The 21,606-nt window shown below is 43.8% G+C and overlaps 1 protein-coding gene across 2 annotated transcripts in view; it reads right to left on the bottom strand.

Moving 5' to 3' along the window:
- The window catches only part of GPR137B (G protein-coupled receptor 137B), a 68,177-nt gene that overhangs the window by 15,429 nt on the left and 31,142 nt on the right, over positions 1–21,606 (bottom strand). For both annotated transcript variants that reach the window (XM_005539723.5, XM_074039058.1), the window contains exons 3-5: positions 15,670–15,892; positions 14,426–14,575; positions 10,431–10,559 (exon numbers count right to left, since the gene is read on the bottom strand). In XM_005539723.5, coding sequence (XP_005539780.1) covers positions 10,431–10,559; positions 14,426–14,575; positions 15,670–15,892 — 502 coding nt within the window. The remainder of the gene's footprint in view (positions 1–10,430; positions 10,560–14,425; positions 14,576–15,669; positions 15,893–21,606) is intronic.

Raw genomic sequence — 21,606 nt, forward strand, 5'->3', positions numbered from 1 at the left:
CCAGAACACAAGCAACAAAAGATAAATACAGTGGACAAAATTAGAAGCTTTTGTCCTTCAAAGAATACCAATCAAGAAAGTGAAAAGACAGCTACAGAATGAGAGAAAATATGTGCAAATCATATAACTGACAAGGGACTTAGAGTATATTTAAAACATATAAAGAACTCTTACAACTCAATAATAAAAAGACAGCCCAGTTTAAAAGTGGACAAAGGATGTGAATAGACATTTCTCCAAAGAAGATAAGCAAATGACCACTAAGCACACAAAGAGATCCTCGACTAACTTAGTCAACAGAGAAATACACATCAGAAGCCAAAAGGAGATATCATTTAATACCCATTAGGATATCTAGAATCAAAAAGTCAGATAACAAGTGCTAGGAGCGTGGAGGAATCAGAACCTTCATACACTGCTGGTGAGAATGTAAAATGGTGCTGCCTTTGTGGAAAATAGTCTGGCAGTTTTTCAGAAAGTGACACTCAAAAATACCCAATGACTCGGCAATTCCACTCCTAAGAATATACCCAAGAGAAATGAAAACGTATGTTCACACAGAAACTTGTACACAAATGTTTACAACAGCCTTATTCATCATAGCCAAATGGTGGAAATGACCCAAATATCTACTCATATCCACAAGTGGTTTCCTTAAATGTGTCCTTTTTGTCATTTCAAGCTTCTTGATGTGGGTCGTTAAGAAGCTTGAAATTATAGTCCAGGCACAGTGGCTCACACCTGTAATCCCAGCACTCACACCTGTAATCCCAGCACTTCCCAGAACTCCCAGGAGTTCAAGACCAGCCTGGCCAACATAAAGAAACCCCATCTCTACTAAAAAATACAAAAATTAGCCAGGCGTGGGGGCGGGTGCCTGTAATCCCAGCTATTTGGGAGTCTGAGGCAGAAGAATCACTTGAACCTCTGCCTGGGAGGCAGAGGTTGCAGTGAGCCGAGATCACCCCACTCTACTCCAGCCTGGGTGACAGAGCCAGACTGTATCCAAAAAAAGAAAAACTTGAAATGAAACGATAAAAAGAAGGAAAACTTAAAATTCCTTAAAACCAGTGATGTCATACAGGAATAAAAACATATCACCTATTAGATGGCCAAATAGAAACAGCTCCAGTCTGCAGCTCCCAGCAAGATCGACGCAGAAGGCGGGTGATTACTGCATCTCCAACTGAGGTACCTGGTTCTTCTCACTGGGACTGGTTGGACGGTGGGTGCAGCTCACAAACGGCATGCCAAAGCAGGGTAGGGTGTTGCCTCAACCGGGAAGCGCAAGAGGTCGGGGTATTTTCCCCCCTACCCAAGGGAAGCCGTGAGGGACTGCGCCTGAGAAACCGTGCACACTGCAGCCCAGATACTGCGCTTTTCCCATGGTCTTCACAACCTGCAGACCAGGAGATGCCCTCCAGTGCCTACCCCACCAGGGCCCTGGGTTTCAAGGACAAAGCTGGGCAGCCATTTAGACAGACACTGAACTAGTTGCAGGAGGTTTTTTTTTGTTTTGCTTTTGTTTTTTCCTCCATACCCCAGTGGCATCTGGAACACCAGCGAGACAGAACCGTTCTCTCCCCTGGAAAGGGGGCTGAAGCCAGGGAGCCAGGTAGTCTCGCTCGGCAGGTCCCACGTCCATGGAGCCCAGCAAACTAAGATCCACTGGTTTGAAATTCTCGCTGCCAGCACAGCAGCAGTCTGAGGTTGACCTGGGACGCTCGAGCTTGGTATGGGGAGGGGTGTCGGCCATTACTGAGGCTTGAGTAGGCGGTTTTACCCTCACAGTATAAACAAAGCCTCTGGAAAGTTGGAACTGGGCAGAGCCCACACCAGCTCAGCAAGGCCACTCTGGCCAGACTGCTAGATTTCTCCTCTCTGGGCAGGGCATCTCTGAAAAAAAGGCAGCAGCCCCAGTCAGGGACTTATAGATAAAACCCCCATCTCCCTGGGACAGAACACCTTGGGGAAGGGGCAGGTGTGGGCGCAGCGTCAGCAAACTTAAATGTCCCTGCCTGATGGCTCTGAAGAGAGAAGGAGATCTCCCAGCACTGCGTTCAAGCTCTGCTAAGGGTAAGACTGCCTCCTTAAGTGGGTTGATGACCACCGTGTATCCTGACTGGGAGATACCTCCCAGTAGGGGCTGACAGACACCTCATACAGGAGAGCTCTGGCTGGCATCTGGCAGGTGCCCCCCTGGGACAAAGCTTCTCAGAGGAAAGAACAGGCAGCAATCTTTGCTGTTCTGCAGCCTCTGCTGGTGATACCCAGGCAAACAGGGTCTGGAGTGGACCTCCAGCAGACTTGCAGCAGAGGGACCTGACCGTTAGAAGGAAAACTAACATCAGAAAGGAAGATCATGTCCACTCAGAGACCCATCCGAAGGTCACCAACATCAAAGACCAAAGGTAGATAAATCCACAAAGATGGGGAGAAATCAGTGCAAAAAGGCTGAAAATTCCAAAAACCAGAATGCTGCTTCTCCTCCAAAGGATCACAACTCACCAACAAGGGAGCAAAACTGGACGGAGAATGAATTTGATGAATTGACAGAAGTAGGCTTCAGAAGGTGGGTAATAACAAACTCCTCCGAGCTAAGGAAGCATGTTCTAACCCAATGCAAGGACGCTAAGAACCTTGAAAAAAGGTTAGATGAACTGCTAACTACAATAACGAGTTTAGAGAAGAATATAAATAACCTGATGGAGCTGAAAAACACAGCACAAGAACTTCATGAACCATACACAAGTATCAAGAGCTGAATTGATCAAGTGGAAGAAAGGATATGAGACTGAAGATCAACTTAATGAAATCAAGTGAGAAGACAAGATTAGAGAAAAAAGAATAAAAAGGAATGAACAAAGTCTCTAAGAAATATGGAACTATGTGAAAAGACCAAATCTACATTTGATTGATGTACCTGAACATGATGTGGAGAATGGAACCAAGTTGGAAAACACTCTTCAGGATATTATCCAGGAGAATTTCTCCAACCTAGCAAGACAGGCCAACATTTAAATTCAGGATATACAGAGAACACCTCAAAGATACTCCTCGAGAAGAGCAACCCCAAGATACATAATCATCAGATTCACCAAGGTTTAAACAAAGGAAAAAATGTTAAGGGCAGCCAGAGAGAAAGGTTGGGTTACTCACAAAGGGAAGCCTATCAGACTAACAGCAGATCTCTCTGCAGAAACCCTACAAGCCAGAAGAGATTGGGGGCCAATATTCAACATTCTTAAAGAAAAGAATTTTCAACTCAGAATTTCATATCCAGCCAAACTAAGCTTCATAAGTAAAGGAGAAATAAAATCCATTACAGACAAGCAAATGCTGAGAGATTTTGTCACCACCAGGCCTGCCTTACAAGAGCTCCTGAAGGAAGCACTAAATATGGAAAGGAACAACCGGTACCAGCCACTGCAAAAACATACCAAATTGTAAAGACCATTGACACTATGAAGAAACTGCATCAACTAACGGGCAAAATAACCAGCTAGCATCATAATGTCAGGATCAAATTCACACATAACAATATTAACCTTAAACGTAAATGGACTAAACGCCCCAATTAAAACACACAAACTGGCACACTGGATAAAGAGTTAAGACCCATCAGTATGCTGTATTCAGGAGACCCATCTCACGTGAAAAGACACACATAGGCTCAAACTAAAGGGATGGAGGAATACTTACCAAGCAAATGGAAAGAAAAAAAAAAGCAAGCAGGAATTTCAATCCTAATCTCTGATAAAATAGACTTTAAACCAACAAAGATCAAGAGAGACAAAGAAGGCTGTTACATAATGGTAAAGGGATCAATGCAAGAAGAAGAGCTAACTATCCTAAATATATATGCACCAATACAGGAGCACCCAGATTCATAAAGCAAGTTCTTAGAGACCTACAAAGACACTTAGACTCCCACACAACAATAGTGGGAGGCTTTAACACCCCACTGTCAATATTAGACAGATCAACGAGACAGAAAATTAAGGATATTCAGGACTTGAACTCAACTCTAGACCAAGTGGACCTAATAGACATCTACAGAACTCTCTACCCCAAGTTAACAGTATATACATTCTTCTCAGCACCTCATCTCATTTATTCTAAAATTGACCACATAATTGGAAGTAAAACACTCCTCAGCAAATGCAAAAGAATGGAAATCATAACAGTCTTTCAGACCACAGTGCAATCAAATTGGAACTCAGGATTAAGAAACTCACTCAAGGGCCGGGCGCGGTGGCTCACGCCTGTAATCCCAGCACTTTGGGAGGCTGAGGCGGGCGGATCACGAGGTCAGGAGATCGAGACCATCCTGGCTAACACGGTGAAACCCCGTCTCTACTAAAAATACAAAAAATTAGCCAGGCGTGGTGGTGGGCATCTGTAGTCCCAGCTAATCGGGAGGCTGAGGCAGGAGAATGGCGTGAACCCGGAAGGCAGAGGTTGCAGTGAGCCGAGATCGCGCCACTGCACTCCAGCCTGGGCAACAGAGTGAGACTCCGCCTCAAGAAAAAAAAACACACAAAAAAAGAAACGCACTCAAAACCGCACAACTACATGGAAACTGAACAACCCTCTCCTGAATGACTACTGGGTAAATAACAAAATTAAGGCAGAAATAAAGATCTTATTTGAAACCAGTGAGAAAAAGACACAATATACCAGAATCTCTGGGACACACTTAAAGCAGTGTGTAGAGGGAAATTTATAGCACAAAATGCCCACAAAAGAAAGCAGGAAAGATCTAAAATTGACACCCTAACATCACAATTAAAACAACTAGAGAAGCAAGAGCAAACACATTCAAAAGCTAGCAGAAGAAATAGATCAGAGCAGAGCTGAAGGAGATTGAGACATGAAAAACCCTTCCAGGAGCTGGGTTTTTTGAAAAGATCAACAAAATAGACCACTAGCCAGACTAATAAGGAAGAAAAGAGAGAAGAATCAAATAGACACAATAAAAAATGATATAGGGGATATCACTACTGATATATCACTACTGATCCCACAGAAATACCAACTACTATCAAAGAATACTATAAACACATCTACGCAAATAAACTAGAAAATCAAGAAGAAATGGATAAATTCCTGGACACATATACCCTCCCAAGTCTAAACCAGGAAGAAGTCGAATCCCTGAATAGACCAATAACAAGTTCTGAAATTGAGGCAGTAATTAATAACCTACCAACCTAAAAAAGTCCAGGACCAGAAAGATTCACAGCCGAATTCCACCAGAGATACAAAAAGGAGTTGGTACCGTTCCTTCTGAAACCATTCTAAATAACAGAAAAAGAGGGAATCCTCCCTAACTCATTTTAATGAGGCCAGCATCACCCTGATACCAAAACCTGGCAGAGACACAACAACAAAAAAAGAAAGTTTCAGACCAATATCCCTGATGAGCATCGATGTGAAAATCCTCAATAAAATACTGGCAAACATAATCTAGCAGCACATCAAAAAGCTTATCCACCACGATCAAGTCAGCTTCATATCTGGGATGCAAGGTTGGTTCAACATATATAAATCAACAAACATAATCCATCACATAAACAGAACCAATGACAAAAGCCACATGATTAACTCAATAGATGCAGACCTTCAGCAAAATTCAGCACCCCTTCATGCTAAAAACTCCATAAACTAGGTATCGATGGAACATATCTTAAAATAATATCTATTTATGACAAACCCACAGCCAATATCATACTGAATGGGCAAAAACTGGAAGCATTCCCTTTGAAAACTGGCACAAGGATGCCCTCTCTTACCACTCCTATTCAACATAGTATTAGAAGTTCTGGCCAGGGCAATCAGGCAAGAGAAAGAAATAAAGGGTATTCAAATAGGAAAAGAGGGAGTCAAATTGTCTCTGTTTGCAGATGACATGATCATATATTTAGAAAACCCCATTGTCTCAGCCCAAAATCTCCTTAAGCTGATAAGCAACTTCAGCAAAGTCTCAGGATACAAAATCAATGTGCAAAAATCACAAGCATTCCTACATACCAATAACAGACAAACAGCCAAATCATGAGTGAACTCCCATTCACAATTGCTACTAAAATAATAAAACACCTAGAAATACAACTTACAAGGGATGTGAAGGACCTCTTCAAGGAGAACTACAAACCACTGCTCAAGGAAATTGGAGGACACAAACAAATGGAAAAACATTCCATGCTCCTGGATAGGAAGAATCAATGTGAAAATGGCCATACTGCCCAAAGTAATTTATAGATTCAATGCTATTCCCATCAAGCTACCATTGACTTTCTTAACAGAATTGGAAAAAACTACCTTGAACTTCATATGGAACCAAAAAAGACCCTGCAGAGCCAAGACAATACTAAGCAAAAAGAACAAAGCCGGAGGCATCACACTACCTGACTTCAAACTATACTACAAGGCTACAGTAACCAAAATAGCATGGTACTGGTACCAAAACAGATATATAGACCAATGGAACAGAACAAAAGCCTCAGAAATAACACCACACATCTACAACCATCTGATCTTTGACAAACCTGACACAAACAAGCAATGGGGAAAGGATTCCCTATTTAATAAATGGTGTTGGGAAAACTGGGTAGCCATATGCAAAAAACTGAAACTGAACCCCTTCCTTACACCTTATACAAAAATTAACTCAGGATGGTTTAAAGAGTTAAACATAAGACCTAAAACCATAAAAATCCTAGAAGAAAACCTAGGCAATACTATTCAGGACATAGGCATGGGCAAAGACTTCATTCTAAAACACCAAAAGCAATGGCAACAAAAGCCAAAATTGACAAACGGGATCTAATTAAATTAAAGAGTTTCTGCACAGCAAAAGAAACTATTATTAGAGTGAACAGGCAGCCTACAGAATGGGAGAAAATTTTTGCAATCTATCCACCTGACAAAGGGCTAATATCCAGAATCTACAAAGAACTTAAATTTACAAGAAAAAAACAACCCCATCAAAAAGTGGGCAAAGGATATGAACAGACACTTCTCAAAAGAAGACATTTATGCAGCCAACAAACATATGAAAAAATGTTCATCACTGGTCATTAGAGAAATGCAAATCAAAACCACAATGAGATACCATCACACCAGTTAGAATGGCGATCCAACAGATACTGGAGAGGACATGGAGAAACAGGAATGCTTTTACACTGTTGGTGGTAGTGTAAATTAGTTCAACCATTGTGGAAGACAGTGTGGTGATTCCTCAAGGATCTAGAACTAGAAATACCATTTGACCCAGCAATCCCATTACTGGGTATATACACAAAGGAATCTAAATCATTCTACTATAAAGACACATGCACATGCATGTTTACTGCAGCACTGTTCACAATAGCAAAGACTTGGAACCAACCCAAATGTCCATCAATAATAGACTGGATAAAGAACATGTGGCACATATACACCATGGAGTACTATGCAAGCATAAAAAGGGATAAGTTCATGTCCTTTGCAGGGCCATGGATGAAGCTGGAAACCATCATTCTCAGCAAGTTAACACAAGAACAGAAAACCAAACACTGCGTGTTCTCACTAATAAGTGGGAATTGAACAATGAGAACACATGGACACAGGGAGGGGAACATCACACACCAGGACCTGTCATGGGGTGGGGAGCTAGGGGAGGGAGAGCATTAAGAGAAATACCTAATGTAGGTGACGGGTTGATGGGTGCAGCAAACCACCACAGCACATGTATACCTATGTAACAAAACTACACATTCTGCACATGTACCCCAGAACTTAAAGTATAAAAAAAAAAAAAAACCCAGTGATGTCCATCAATGGATGAATGAGTAAGCACAATGTGGTCTATCCATACAATGAAATATTTATTTGGCAATAAAAAGGAATTAAGTACAAATATATGTTACAACGTAGATGAATCCTGAAAAGCATTCTGCTAAGTGAAAGAGGCCAGTCACAAAAACCCACATGCTATATGATTCCATTCATATGAAAGTCGAGACTAGGGAAATCTGTAGACACAAGAGATTATAGTGGCTTATGCCCAGGGGTAGGTCAGGGACAGAAAGGAAATGGGGAATGACAGATGATAGCATGGGGTTTCCTTCTGAGATGATGAAAGTGTTCTAAAATTGGCTGTGGTGATGGCTGCACATATGTGAATATCCCGCAAACCAATGAATTATACACATGAAATGGGTGAATTATATAAGTGAGTTACATCTCAATAAAGCTGTTTTTAAAAGAAAAAAAAAAAAAAACAGCCAGGAGTTTGAGACCAGCCTGGGCAACACGGCTCATGAAAGTAATCCCAGCTACATGTGAGACTGAAGCAAGAGAATTGCTCAAGCCCAGGAGGTCAAGGCTGAGGTGAGCTGTGACTGTGCCACTGCACTCCAGCCTAGGTGACAAAGCAGGACCCGTCTCAAAAAAGAAAAGGACAAGGACAGAGATTCTCAAACTTTACAGTTCATTCAGACCACTTGGAGTGCTTATTAAAAATGTACATTCCCAGAACCTACCGCAGAGATTCTGGTCTGGGTCTCCAACACGACCTAAGAATGTTTACACCAAGCGCCCTGACGGATTCTGAGACGGATGGTAAAGAGCCACACTTTAACTATCTCCTTACCTAGACCCTGAAGTTTGGCTCTAATGATGCCAAGTTTAGAGACCCGTTTGCACCAAATGAATTATGGATACAAATGTTAGATGACATTTTTAAAAAATGCCCCACCTGCAGTGTATTCCTTTAAAGTTGATGGGTATGAGTTAAGTTATAGATTTCCTCACAAAAGAATATTAGACTTTTTTCCTATGTAATTACAGAAGTCATAGATAGGACTATTAGGTCATATATATTAAGAATATAATTTCTTCTCAAAACCTTATGATGCCAGCGAACGCTACAGCGTAGCACAGGGATTAAAACCATGGACTCACATGGACACGGTGGCCTACGCCTGTAATCCCAGCACTTTGGGAGGCCGAGGCAGGTGGATCACCTGACGTCAGGAGTTTGAGACCAGCGTGGCCAACTAGTAAAACCCTGTCTCTACTAAAAATACAAAAATTAGCTGGGTATCGTGGCGGGCATCTGTAGTCCCAGCTACTTGGGAAGCTGAGGCAGGAGAATCGCTTGAACCCGGGAGGCGGAGGTTGCAGTGAGCCGAGATCATGCCACTACACTCCAGCTTGGGCAACAGAGCGAGACTTCATCTCAAAAAAACACACACACAAAACAAAACAAAACAAAACCACCACCATTGACTCTGGAACCAGACTGCTTGATTTGAAGCCTGGCTATGTCTCTGGCTTCCAAAAACAAGATAAAACACAGGTCAGTCATCTGGGTATGAAATAAGAATTGTGAATTATTGGAGGACGTTACTCATCTATGCCTTCCTCACCACCTGCTCTTTGCTCACATTGCCCCAAATCCACTCACTGTATTTTTTCTAGGGTTTCATAGATCAGTAAGTCAAAAAGCTACCACTAGTTTGTGTGGTTGGAATAATTTACAGAACAAGGCTCCCAGGTGGTTTCTCACGCTACTTGGTTTTGCATTTTCTGTCCTGTCCGCATAAAGACATTTATATAAAGTTGGTTGAACAGAAATGTGACCAAACTAGGGGAGCAGCTTTAGCATTCCTTGCAATAATGTTTCTTATTGCCCTATCCTCCCATTCCCTAGTCACCATCCAGCATACTATTTCTTATGAGTATTTTCTATTTCCTATTTCTATTTCTCTATTCTCTAGTTTCCTTTGCTATTAGAAAAGCTTCTATATTTGGTGTGTAGCAAGTCCAAGTCTCAAATACTAGTGAGGCAATGTTGCATTAAAAAAATAGGCCGGGTGCAGGGTGGCTCAAGCCTGTAATCCCAGCATTTTGGGAGGCCGAGACAGGCGGATCACGAGGTCAGGAGATAGAGACCATCCTGGCTAACATGGTGAAACCCCGTCTCTACTAAAAAATACAAAAAATTAGCCGGGCGAGGTGGCGGGCACCTGTAGTCCCAGCTACTTGGGAGGCTGAGGCAGGAGAATGGCGTAAACCCGGGAGGCGGAGCTTGCAGTGAGCTGAGATCCGGTCACTGCACTCCAGCCTGGGCGACACAGTGAGACTCCGTCTCAAAAAAAAAAAAAAAAAAAAAAAAATTGTTAATCACTTTCCCCAGGCCTTAAGATGCAACTTGCAATACTTTCATTTCTTTTGTAAAATAAAACTAAGCTGAAAAACATTTTCCCTCAAAAAATAAGGGAAATGAATGTCTCAATAAAATACTCCAGGAAACTTTTCATACCACCACAGAACGGAAGAGGCCCTCTTCTCTAGGGAAAAGTGAAGAAAAAGTTCTAATTGCAAGTTTCATGATCACAGTCAGGAGATATTTTCTTACAAATATAAAATGGCTTACTTACAAGGTCCTTTGTAGGATTTCTAACTCGGAAGAAATAAACTACTAAGGTGGTAGGTAAGAGTTCCCAAACAAATAGCACCACTCCAAATAATACGTATCCAGCATCCCCCAGCTGATTCTTCAAATCTGCCTGTTAGAAAGACAGAGGGAGAGTCATTAGACCAAGGCAAGAGGAAATCAATTTGATTCCTTCTAACATGAACAGAGAATAATTCTAATACTATAGTACAACTCATCCCCCTATATTTTACAATGTACTATAGAATATACTGTTAATATTTCTATTTAAAGTATTAAAATATAGTATAGTACATTCTCCTAAAATATGCACATTGAAACCAGGTAATAGTAATGGTCTAGACCTCAGACAGGGATTATTTAAACCATATGGGATAAATGATTATCTTCTTCAAAATATTCAGACAGAAACTTCTAACCTAGGATGTTTTAATACTTCATGCCCCCAAAACTCTTAAGTCCAAATTCACACTCTCACTTAAATCTAAGCTGATTTTCTTCAACAATTGAATAGTGAGAAGGTTATGCTGCCTCCTCCTAAATTCTTGAGAGCAGCATATAACTATTATCCCTTAGTCCATCCCTAGGATAAAGAGGTCAACTCTCAAACTTTTCTTCACATAAACCATATCCTGTTGTTTGCCCTTTAAAACCTACTGTAGGCTAGCTTGTCTAGAAAAACAATCATCAGAGCCTAAGGTATGCGGCTCAGTGAGATGGCCAGAGAGCTTGGTGGAGCAGTGTTCTCTCTTCAGAACAGACAGAAGGTTCGTGAGGAAACTGCACGGTTGGGTTTGGGCAACCATATCAGAAAAGCCATTGTTTCAAAGAAAGAATGTACCTGAAAAGGGCCAAAACACCTACACTTAACTGTTTTGCCTTCTCTGTAACATCATCCTTAAAGCATGGTGACCAAAACTACTCAGGCTACTTTCAGAAAAATCACCCTCCTACTTCCTCTACATCACATCTCAATTATGTGTTCTTTTTTGATTCCGCACAAATAAGGTATACAACTGTGGTCATTTGTTTGCTTGCTCCTAGATTATTTTGGTGGCAACACACATCTAGATAACCATAAATATCCCATAAAAATAGAAGAATTTTAAAGACTGTCATGTTTTAAATCTATTGCAATTATAAATTTTTTTATTTATATATATGGTTTGTTTGTTTGATTGGAGACAGGGTCTTGCTCATCACCCAGGCTAGAGTGCAGTGGTGTGATCACAGCTCACCTCAGCCTTCAGCTCCTGGGCTCAGGTGATCCTCTCAAGCAGCTAGGACTACAGGTGTGCACCAACATGCCTGGCTAATTTTTTAATTTTAATTTTTTATTTTTTGTAGAGATGAGGTCTCAAACTTCTGGCCTCAAGTGATCCTCCCAAATGCCAGGATTACAGACCACTGCACCCACCTATAAATTTTTTTGTTGCTTGCTTGTGAAAGCAAGATTAGGAAAGTACAGAAATAAAGAATGGCTACTCCTCCATATACAGAATTTATAGGCAGAGCACCCATGCATTCTTAATTGAAAGAAAAACTGAAGTAATTTTGTTAAAACCCAATCTTTGTTGTTTAATGGATACAGAGTTTCAGTTTAGGAAGATGAGAAAATTCTAGAGATGGATGGTGATGATGGCTGCACAACACTGAATGTACTTAATGCCAGTGAACTGTACACTTAAAAATGGTTAAAATCGGGCCAGGCAATGGTGGCTCATGCCTGTAATCCCAGCACTTTGGGAGGCCGAGGTGGGCGGATCATGAGGTCAGGAGTTCAAGACCAGCCTGGCCAATACGGTGAAAGACCATCTCCGCTAAAAATACAAAAAAAATTAGCCGGGTGTCGTGGCACTCGCCTGTATTCCCAGCTACTCAGGAGGCTGAGGCAGAAGAATCGTTTGAACCCGGGAAGTGCAGGTTGTAGTAAGCTGAGATTGTGCTGCTGCACTCCAGCCTGGTGACAGAGAGAGACTCTGTCTCAAAAAAAAAAAAAAAAAAAAAAAAAGAAGGTTAAAATAGCAAATATTAAAATGTTATGTATATTTTACTACAATACAAAATCAAATCCTTTGTGTATTATGCTTGTCTCTAATTAATCATTGTTTAAAGTTTAGATTTTCATATACTTGATTTCCTCAAAATAGTGCACACCCTTAGCAGTGCCTTGCCCCGCTTTCTGCCATCCTGTGTTTGTCGTATTGGTTTGGGTTCAGAGGTGTGGTTTTAATCCTTTCTAATTATAACACAATTTTACCTTGTCCTCTCAGGTTTAGCTTATCATGATCATTTTATTCTTTCTTCCACTATCTAAATGCAGCTGAGGGTTTGAGCACTGTTGAGATGTTAGAAGCACATTTATAGATGGTTAGGTATTCAATAGTTTTCCAGGAAAAGCTAAGGAACCTTTGCAAATCAATCTAATACATTTATAATAGGGAAGTTACATTTCTTTACTGTTAGTGGCTAATCTGTGTGTCTCTTTTCCTTAGTGGACCACAAAGCTCCCAAAGGGCAGGGAAAGTCTGTTTGGTTTTGTATCCCTGGCATTTTTCTCAGTGCCCAAGATAAGGAAAAAAAAAAAATGCTGTTTGTCAAATGAGTGAATGGTGGTTCATTCTCATTGTTGTTTTGAGTTTTTGTGAGCGTGGATGGCAGATGAGATTTCACTACCTTTGTTCATTTGCTTTATGACTTGTAACTTATATATACATGTATAGAATGCATTTTTAGAAAGAGTATCATACTGCAACAACTAGTGCCATGAGCTTTTTTAAAACTTTAATATCCTCAGTCACTTTTGTCTAGATTTTCTCAAATGCCGTGTACATACTCTATTAAAAATCATTCTCTCCCTGAGGAGGATGATGACAAAAAAAAACATTCTCATAACTTCATAGTCCTATGTATTTTCTGAAATCTGAATACAATTTGCTTAATCTTTGCAAATGTCACCCTTTAATAATACCATCTTACATTTATATGGAAGCATGTTAAAAAAAAAAATTAAGTACTGGCTGGCGCAGTGGCTTACGCCTGTAATCCCAACACTTTGGGAGACCGAGGCAGGTGGATCACCTGAGGTCAGGAGTTCAAGACCAGCCTGGCCAACACGGTGAAACCCCATCTCTACTAAAAATACAACAAATTAGCCAGGTATGGTAGCAGGTGCCTGTAATCCCAGCTACTCTGGAGGCTGAGGCAGGAGAACCGCTTGAACCTGGGAGGCAGAGGTTGCAGTGAGCTGAGGTCGCACCATTGCACTCCAGCCTGAACAACAAGAGCAAAACTCCATCTCAAAAAAACAAAACAACAACAACAAAAAACAAAATTAAGTACTGCTTAACATGAGCCCTAAGAGGGAGAATGGAGTGAAAAGTATGTGTGTGCACATGTGTGTGGATACATACACACACACATGTAATCTCCTGGTTTTCTCAAAAGACATGTGAAAGGGAATGAGGCAGGTGCTGTGATCCCATCTGACAGAGGAGTTCAGATGTCACACAGGGAAGTGACCTCTCAAGGTCACTCAGTCATTCACCGGGAGAAACAAGGAGCCTGTACTTCTCTGCCATGTGAACCACTGAAATGCAAATACAGTCGGCCCTCCATATCGGCGGGTTCCACATCCGCGGACTCAACCAACCGTGGACTCAACCAACCGTGGATCAAAAATATTTGAAAATAACAAATACTAGTAACAATTAAAAACAGACATTTTCAAACAATGTAGTATAACAACTGTTTACATGGCATTTGTGTTGTATCTGGTATTGTAAGTCATCTAGAGATTAATTGAAAGCATACAGAAGGATGTGTGTAGGCTGCATGCAGATACTACACCATTTTATATCAGGGACTTGAGCATCGAGATTTTGGTATTTTCTGGGGTCCTGGAACCAGTGCCTCGAGGATACCAAGGGTCAACTGTGGTCCCTGGTCAGGTGACACCTCCTCAGCGCCCCCACTGACCTGGTCTGATACATTGTACCAGTCGTAATCGAAGGAATGGACACTCTTGTTCTGAGAAAAAGACAGGATGAACAGGTTGTAGCAGGCCCGAGAGGTATAAAGCAGTATTACGGTGACACCGATGGCAGTCACTTGACACACGGAGGAGCCCTGGAAAAGAGGGAGCAGGAGGTATGGGCCACTCCAGGTCCAAGACACCAGTCCCTGCCCCAGCCCCTGCCTGGTATCAGTCTGGTAAAGCCCTTTGGGATCTCGGGGCACTGTGGTCTCGTTGGGTCTTCCATCAGAGTCCTTTTCACACTCCTCCTTCCTACAATTTCAAGTATCTTCATAAGGACCCTGGGACTTAGTTTGGAGATGCCTTTAACAGGGTTAAAATACGCACCATTTTCCCGAGGCCTGGCGTGTACAAGCAAGAAAGTCAGATGGCTCATTTGCTAAACCTCTAATGGCCGCTGCTCAGCTCCAAGAGGATCTTCTTGGCTTCTACACACAGCAGGTGAGCCCAGGCCAGGGCCTCTGGCTCAAGGAGGCAAGTAAACAATCTCAGAGGGACAATGGCTGGGGCAGAGCTCAGGACAGCTCTGTCCAGAGTCTTTGAGGCTGGGAATACAGGAGCCCTCATGTGACTTTGGGCTTGGAATTATGTGGACATCAGTGATTTGTGCCCCACGTTATGAAGCTATCAATTTCCAAAGACAGTTAAAAGACCCCTGGCTCAAAATGAATAGTTAACATGACCAAAAAACTAAAACTGACTTTTGAGTACTGTTATTAGACAGTCAGTCATTAACTAAACCTGAGATACTATTTTCTTTTGCCAGTAGTGCTTTGTTAGCTTGTGTGCCACAGGGGTGAGCTCATGAGGTCAGGAGATCAAGACCATCCGGGCTAACACGGTGAAACCCCGTCTCTACTAAAAATACAAAAAATTAGCCAGGCGTGGTGGCAGGTGCCTGTAGTCCCAGCTACTCGGGAGGCTGAGGCAGGAGAATGGCGTGAACCCGGGAGGCGGAGCTTGCAGTGAGCCGAGACCGCGCCACGGCACTCCAGCCTGGGCGACAGAGTAAGACTCCGTCTCAAAAAAAAAAAAAAAAAGTGAGTACCCCTGTGTGGGACACAATAAAACAGAGAAAGTCAAGGCAAAATCAAGTCTAAAATTCATCAAAATGCACTTTTGCAAACCAGGAAACTATTTTTAGAACACGTTTCATGGGAGGGATCTTGACCACATTTCTACCTACCTTGGACTCCAAGTAAATGTTGGCTAATGACATCTTAGAGATTTTGTAGAGACAGATGGAGAGAGAGACGGCACACAGCACGAACAGTGTGTCATTAATGGCCACTCGCACGGAGACGATAACCTTCCTCTCCCAATTTCCCGTCTTTACCAGCACAGCACAGGTTAAATTCACCAACAGGAAAACAAGGCTGATGAAGAGGGAGGCCAGGTAGAGGGGCAACCTGGAAAGCATGAGAGAAACTTGTCAACTGCCCATCCCAGGTCGACCTAGAAGGAAACTGTGATGTGTTTTGGTGAACTGCTAGAAGCAGACACACCAAAGGTTACATTTAAGAGCTTGGATGGCCGGGTGTGGTGGCTCCCACCTGTAATCCCAGCACTTTGGGAGGCCGAGGCAGGCGGATCACGAGGTCAGGAGATCAAGACCATCCTGGCTAACACGGTGAAACTCCGTCTCTACTAAAAATACAAAAAATTAGCCAGGCGTGGTGGCAGGTGCCTGTAGTCCCAGCTACTCGGGAAGCTGAGGCAGTAGAATGGCGTGAACCCGGTAGGCGGAGCTTGCAGTGAGCCGAGATCGCGCCACTGCACTCCAGCCTGGGGAACAGAATAAGACTCCATCTCAAAAAAAAAAAAAAAAAAAAAAGAGCTTGGACTTTGGCAGTAGACGTTCCCAGATTCAAATTACAAACTGACCCCAAATTGTGGCTCTGGATGGTCCTTTACCTCTCTGAACCCCACTTTCCCTATCTGTGGGATGTTGTGAGGACTGAGAGCTCACACACGTTGGCTGGCGTGGACACTCACTGAGCACTCCCTACTCATATCAAAGAGTGGAGAGCACGGCTGGGGACGGGGTTTTACAGGCATTCTGACAACTCCACATTGTCAGAATTAACTTAGGCCAAATGCAACCTCTCTGAGCCTTGGTTCCATCACTTGAAAATAAGACTACATAATACCTACCTTATTTATAGGTCTTTTGTGGGGATTAGATGAGATAATGAATTTGTATAACGCATTTTACCCCCAAAAGTCATTATTGACATGGAGTCCAGAGAGCACTCACTAATGTGATTAAAAATCTGCCACAGGCCGGGTGCAGTGGCTCACGCCTGTAATCCCAGTACTTTGGGAGGCCGAGGTGGGTGGATTGCTTGAGGTCAAGAGTTCAAGACCAGCCTGGCCAACATGGTGAAACCCCATCTCTACTAAAAATACTAAAATTAGCTGGGCATGGTGGCACACACTTGTAATCCCAGCTGCTCAGGAGGTTAAGGCACGCACTTGTAATCCCAGCTACTCAGGAGGCTGAGGCAGGAGAATCACTTGAACTGGGAGGTGGAGCTTGCAGTGAGCCGAGATCGTGCCATTGCACTCTAGCCTGAGTGACACAGTGAGACTCAGTCTCAAAAAAAAAAAAAAAAACATACCACAGAAACTGCCCAAGTATCAATAGATGCAAAACTCTACTTCATTGGCCATTTTTAACCTGTAGTTTCTCAGAGCTACGCACTTCCTAAGTGACCTGTATAAAATCTATGGGAAAACCCAGACATGGAAACTGGGATTCTAGTCCCAGATCTAGACATGCCACTGATGATGAGGGAGTGGGTAGGGAGAGGCAGGGGGTAGAAGAGAAGGAGGCAGACAGAGAAAAGGAGACAGAGAGGAGCAGGGAGTATGGGCCAAAGAGACCTTGGTTCAACCCACCCAGGTCCGTGCCCAGCTGCAGTTTTACTTCCTGCCTTCAGATTCCAGTGTGACATAACAACCCCCACTTACTCAGGCTAATCTGAATGGCATTTTATGTCTTGTAATTAATAATGTACGACCCACTGGCAAAATCTCTCACATAACTTTCAGAACCCAGTTCTACCAAAGAACTTTGTCTACCTGGCTCCCGCTCATCCTCTAGATCTTAGCTCAAACAGCACTGCAGCAAACACGCCCCGACTCTCCCTGCACCTCCACACATGCACACACACCATGGGTACACAGGCAGTCAGGTTTCTCTGACATCTGCTCTCCTGGTCCCCTGTATTTTAACTTCACAGACTCATCACAGTTTATAACAAAACAGACGGGCGACCATCTGATCAATGCCTGCGTCTCCCCAGACAGAAAGTCCCGTGGAAAATGAGACTCCCCATTTCCACTCTCTCCATCCACGCTGTAGGTGGCAGGGTCTCCATGAAGAAGGTTTAAGAGGGAGGGAAGAAGGAAGGAGTCAGTCCAAAAAGCATGACATCAGCTCTCAAGAGCTGCCCTTTTATTTCCTATGAATGCTCTAGCACAGCAGCTGCTAGGTCTTCCCCTGGCTAGTGGGGAAACGACCCATCACAGGGGAATTAAACAACTTTCTGGGGAGGCGAAAAAGACTGCAGGCTTCTCACTGCACAGCCCTGGGGCTGGCTGCTCATCAGGCCCGTGCTGAGAGAGTGGGATGAAGACGAGGCGGCCCGGGCCTCCAAGCAGCTCAGGGGGGGCAGGAAGGTGCCACAGTAAGGAACGTGTGTGCCCTGGAGGAGCGATACAATACTTGCATCAGACAGATGAGCAAGTCGGACATGCAGGAGGGGAGCCGCCACCCCAGCATGGCTGCAGTGGGATGGGAACAGCGTCCCCCACCCCCCAAGAGCTGTGTGATGATGGGGAGCGCTGTGAAGTCTTGGGGATTTGACCTCACGTGTCATGATGCGCTCAGAGCTTTTCAAACAGACATTAATGATTTGTCATGGACAGATTCTTTTCTAGGCCCTGATCGCTGAGCAAGTCCCCTCCATTCATGTCACAGGCCCTGCTGTTCCCTCCGCACCTCCAACCTCTTCCCCACCAGACTGTGGGCATGAGAGGGGCAGCCCCACCGTCCCACATCCCCAGCCTCAAAATGCCATGCCGGGCTCCCACTAAATGCCCTATCTTTCAATTCTATGACACACTCTTTGCTTCATGTTCTCATGTTTCCACGGTCAGGATCACCTTGCACTATGGAACACTGCATTCAACGTGGCAGTGCTTCTTCTCCTCCTGGAACCTGTTGTAAAGCCCTGGGTGTAGGAGGTCAGAATCAGGAAACTGAAATTTGCATGAGACCTTGAGCCAGTCGCCTAACCAAGCAAGCCCCGCTGCTTCCTCCTCTCTAGAGCTGGAGGTGTTCCGTGTCAGTCTCTTGGGTCCATGGAGCGGGCCAGGGAAATCATGCCTGTGGAGCTTTGAGGGCAGCGTCTGGCTTACAGGTTTTCACGTGCTCTGCCCCATGTTCTCGCAGTGATGGGGGAATCAGGGGAGGGGGGTATGGGCCAAAGGAGCTGTGGAGAGAAACAAAGGCAGGGCCACTTGGGAGTTACCAAAAATCTGTATTCCAGATTCTCAAAAGCCCTGCTTTTATTGTTTTATCTGCTGTGCTTCTGTGAAGAGCGCTAGATAGAAACATCTAGAACCGGCTGGCCATGGCCCTATTGTTTCTGGACCCTTGCTGGTGTGTACACACATTCCACATAAGCAGCCACTTACGTTTTCCAGATGATTCCTTGTGGGTGCTGTTTGAAATACAGCTGACCCTTGAGCAATACAGGTTTGAACTGTGCAGGGCCACTTATGTATGGATTTTCCTCCACTGCCACCCTTGACACAGCAAGGCCTTCCTCTCCCTCCTCCTCCTCCACTTACTCAGCATAAACACAATGAGGATGAAGGCCTTGATGATCATTCGCTTCCACTTAATGAGTAGAAAATTTGTTTTCTCTTAGGATTTTCTGTATTTTTTAAGAGACAGCATCTGTGTCACCGAGGCTGGAATGCAGTGACACAAGCATGGCTCACTGCAGCCTCGAACTCCTGGCCTCAAGTGATCCTCCCGTCTCGGCCTCCCAAAGTGCTGGGATTATAGCTGTGAGCCACTGCACCTGGCCTTCACTCTTCCTCAGAAAATATGCTTTTTTCTGTAGCTTCAATCATGACTTTTGTACGACTGACTTCAAACATCTTTTGTCTCAAGCCACGACTCTGATCTGAGTTCCAGACTCATGTCCCTAACAGCCTGCCATTCGGAGGCCCTGCCCCCTCAAGCCAGCATGTCCCAAACTCAATTCCGAATGTCCTTTTTTTTTGAGTTGGGGTCTTGCTCTGTCACCCAGGCTGGAGTGCAGTGATGCAATCCTAGCTCACTGCAGCCCTGAACTCCCAGGCTCAAGCGATTCTCCCGCTTAAGCTTCCTGAGTAGCCAGGACTACAAGTGCGTGCCACCACGCCCAGCCTGTGTCCCTCTTCTAACACGCCTCTAAGTATTCCTATTTCTGTTAAAGGTGCCATAGCTTTTCATAGACTCTTTAACTGTAACGTGCTGCTTTGATTCCATCCACCCGCTATGTAATCCATTGTCAAGGTCAGTAGATTCTTCATTCCCACTCTATCCATGCCTCCTGTGACAGCCCCACACACTGTCTCATGCCTCTGACCAGAACTAATGTAGTTTCCTAATTCACCTTTGCCCTAAAGCCCCACCCTGCATCTTCCAGACCCAAGCACTCAAGAGGCAGCTCAATCTATGGACAGGCTACATGCTAATCAAGCTGGTCAACTCCATGTTTTTTTTTGTTTGTTTTTTTTTTTTTTTTTTGAGACGGAGTCTGGCTCTGTTGCCCAGGCTGGAGTGCAGTGGTGTGATCTCGGCTCACTGCGAGCTCCGCCTCCCGGGTTCACGCCATTCTCCTGCCTCAGCCTCCCGGGTAGCTGGGACTACAGGCGCCCGCCACCATGCCCGGCTAATTTTTTGTATTTTTAGTAGAGATGGGGTTTCACCGTGTTAGTCAGGATGGTCTCGATCTTCTGACCTCGTGATCCATCCGCCTCGGCCTCCCAAAGTGCTGGGATTATAGGCGTGAGCCACCGCACCCAGTCAACTCCATGTTTTAAACATGTCCGGGTGTCTCCACCTCCTGTCTTTCTGCAAGCTGATTTTTCTGCCTGGAACCTTCCTCCCCCTTGATTTTTATGTATCAAATCCTATTCTCTGAGCCTTTAGGAGGCTTTGTTTAGTCTACTAAACAAAAGCCTGTTATTATCTTAAGAAAGCAGGCTGTGTTGGGAGATTTGAAACAATATGGAAAAAATATGTGTGATCTAACATCAAGTTAAAAAGTCAGGATGCAAAATTGGAAATGCAATACAGACATCATTGTATTTCCTTAGGGCTGGAGGGGGGTTTATGTTGGGAGGAAGGAAGGTTCAGTGGACTTGCTTTTTTTCTTTCCACATGTCTATATTCACAAAATGTCTATCTTTTTCTATTTTATAATTTTTTTCCTAATACGCTTGTTATCACTTATATAATGCAAAACCATCTTGCAAAACAAGTTTTTTTCCCTCTATGCCTGCAGCTGTGGTAGAAAGGGAGTGACCTGGAGGTGTAGTGAGAGAGTTTTAAAAGGGGGCCAGAATAACTGTATCAAAAAAGTATGTTTTCACAGAAACAGAGTTTTGTACATTGCCCCCAAAACTACTTCTTTTTAACCTAAACCATAGGGCCAGGATAAATAGCTCATCTTGGCATGATGACAGAAATGACCCAAAGAAATAAAACAATCAGTGTGACCCCACATCTGGGAAGACCACTTTGCTTGTAGGACCAGAAGGATCAGTGCTGCTGGTCAGCAGATGCAGGCGTGAGGCGAGTCTTCAAGGCAGCCAACACAGCAGCGCCTGACCACCTCCCACTGGGAGGCGACAGAAGCAAGGGGCTGTAAAGCATGCTTTAAATGTATCTCTCAATACCATCGCTTCCTTCCTTCCTTCTTCCCTCCCTCCCTCCTTCCTTCCTCTTTCTGTTCCCCTCCCTCCCTTCCTTTCTCTCTCTTTCCTTCCCTTCCTTTCTTCCTTTCTCTTTTGTTCCCTCCCTTTCTTCCCTTTTTTTTTTTTTTTGGGGGGGGTCAGG

Source organism: Macaca fascicularis, chromosome 1 (assembly GCF_037993035.2).
Source record: "Macaca fascicularis isolate 582-1 chromosome 1, T2T-MFA8v1.1".
Classification (NCBI taxonomy): Eukaryota; Metazoa; Chordata; class Mammalia; order Primates; family Cercopithecidae; genus Macaca; species Macaca fascicularis.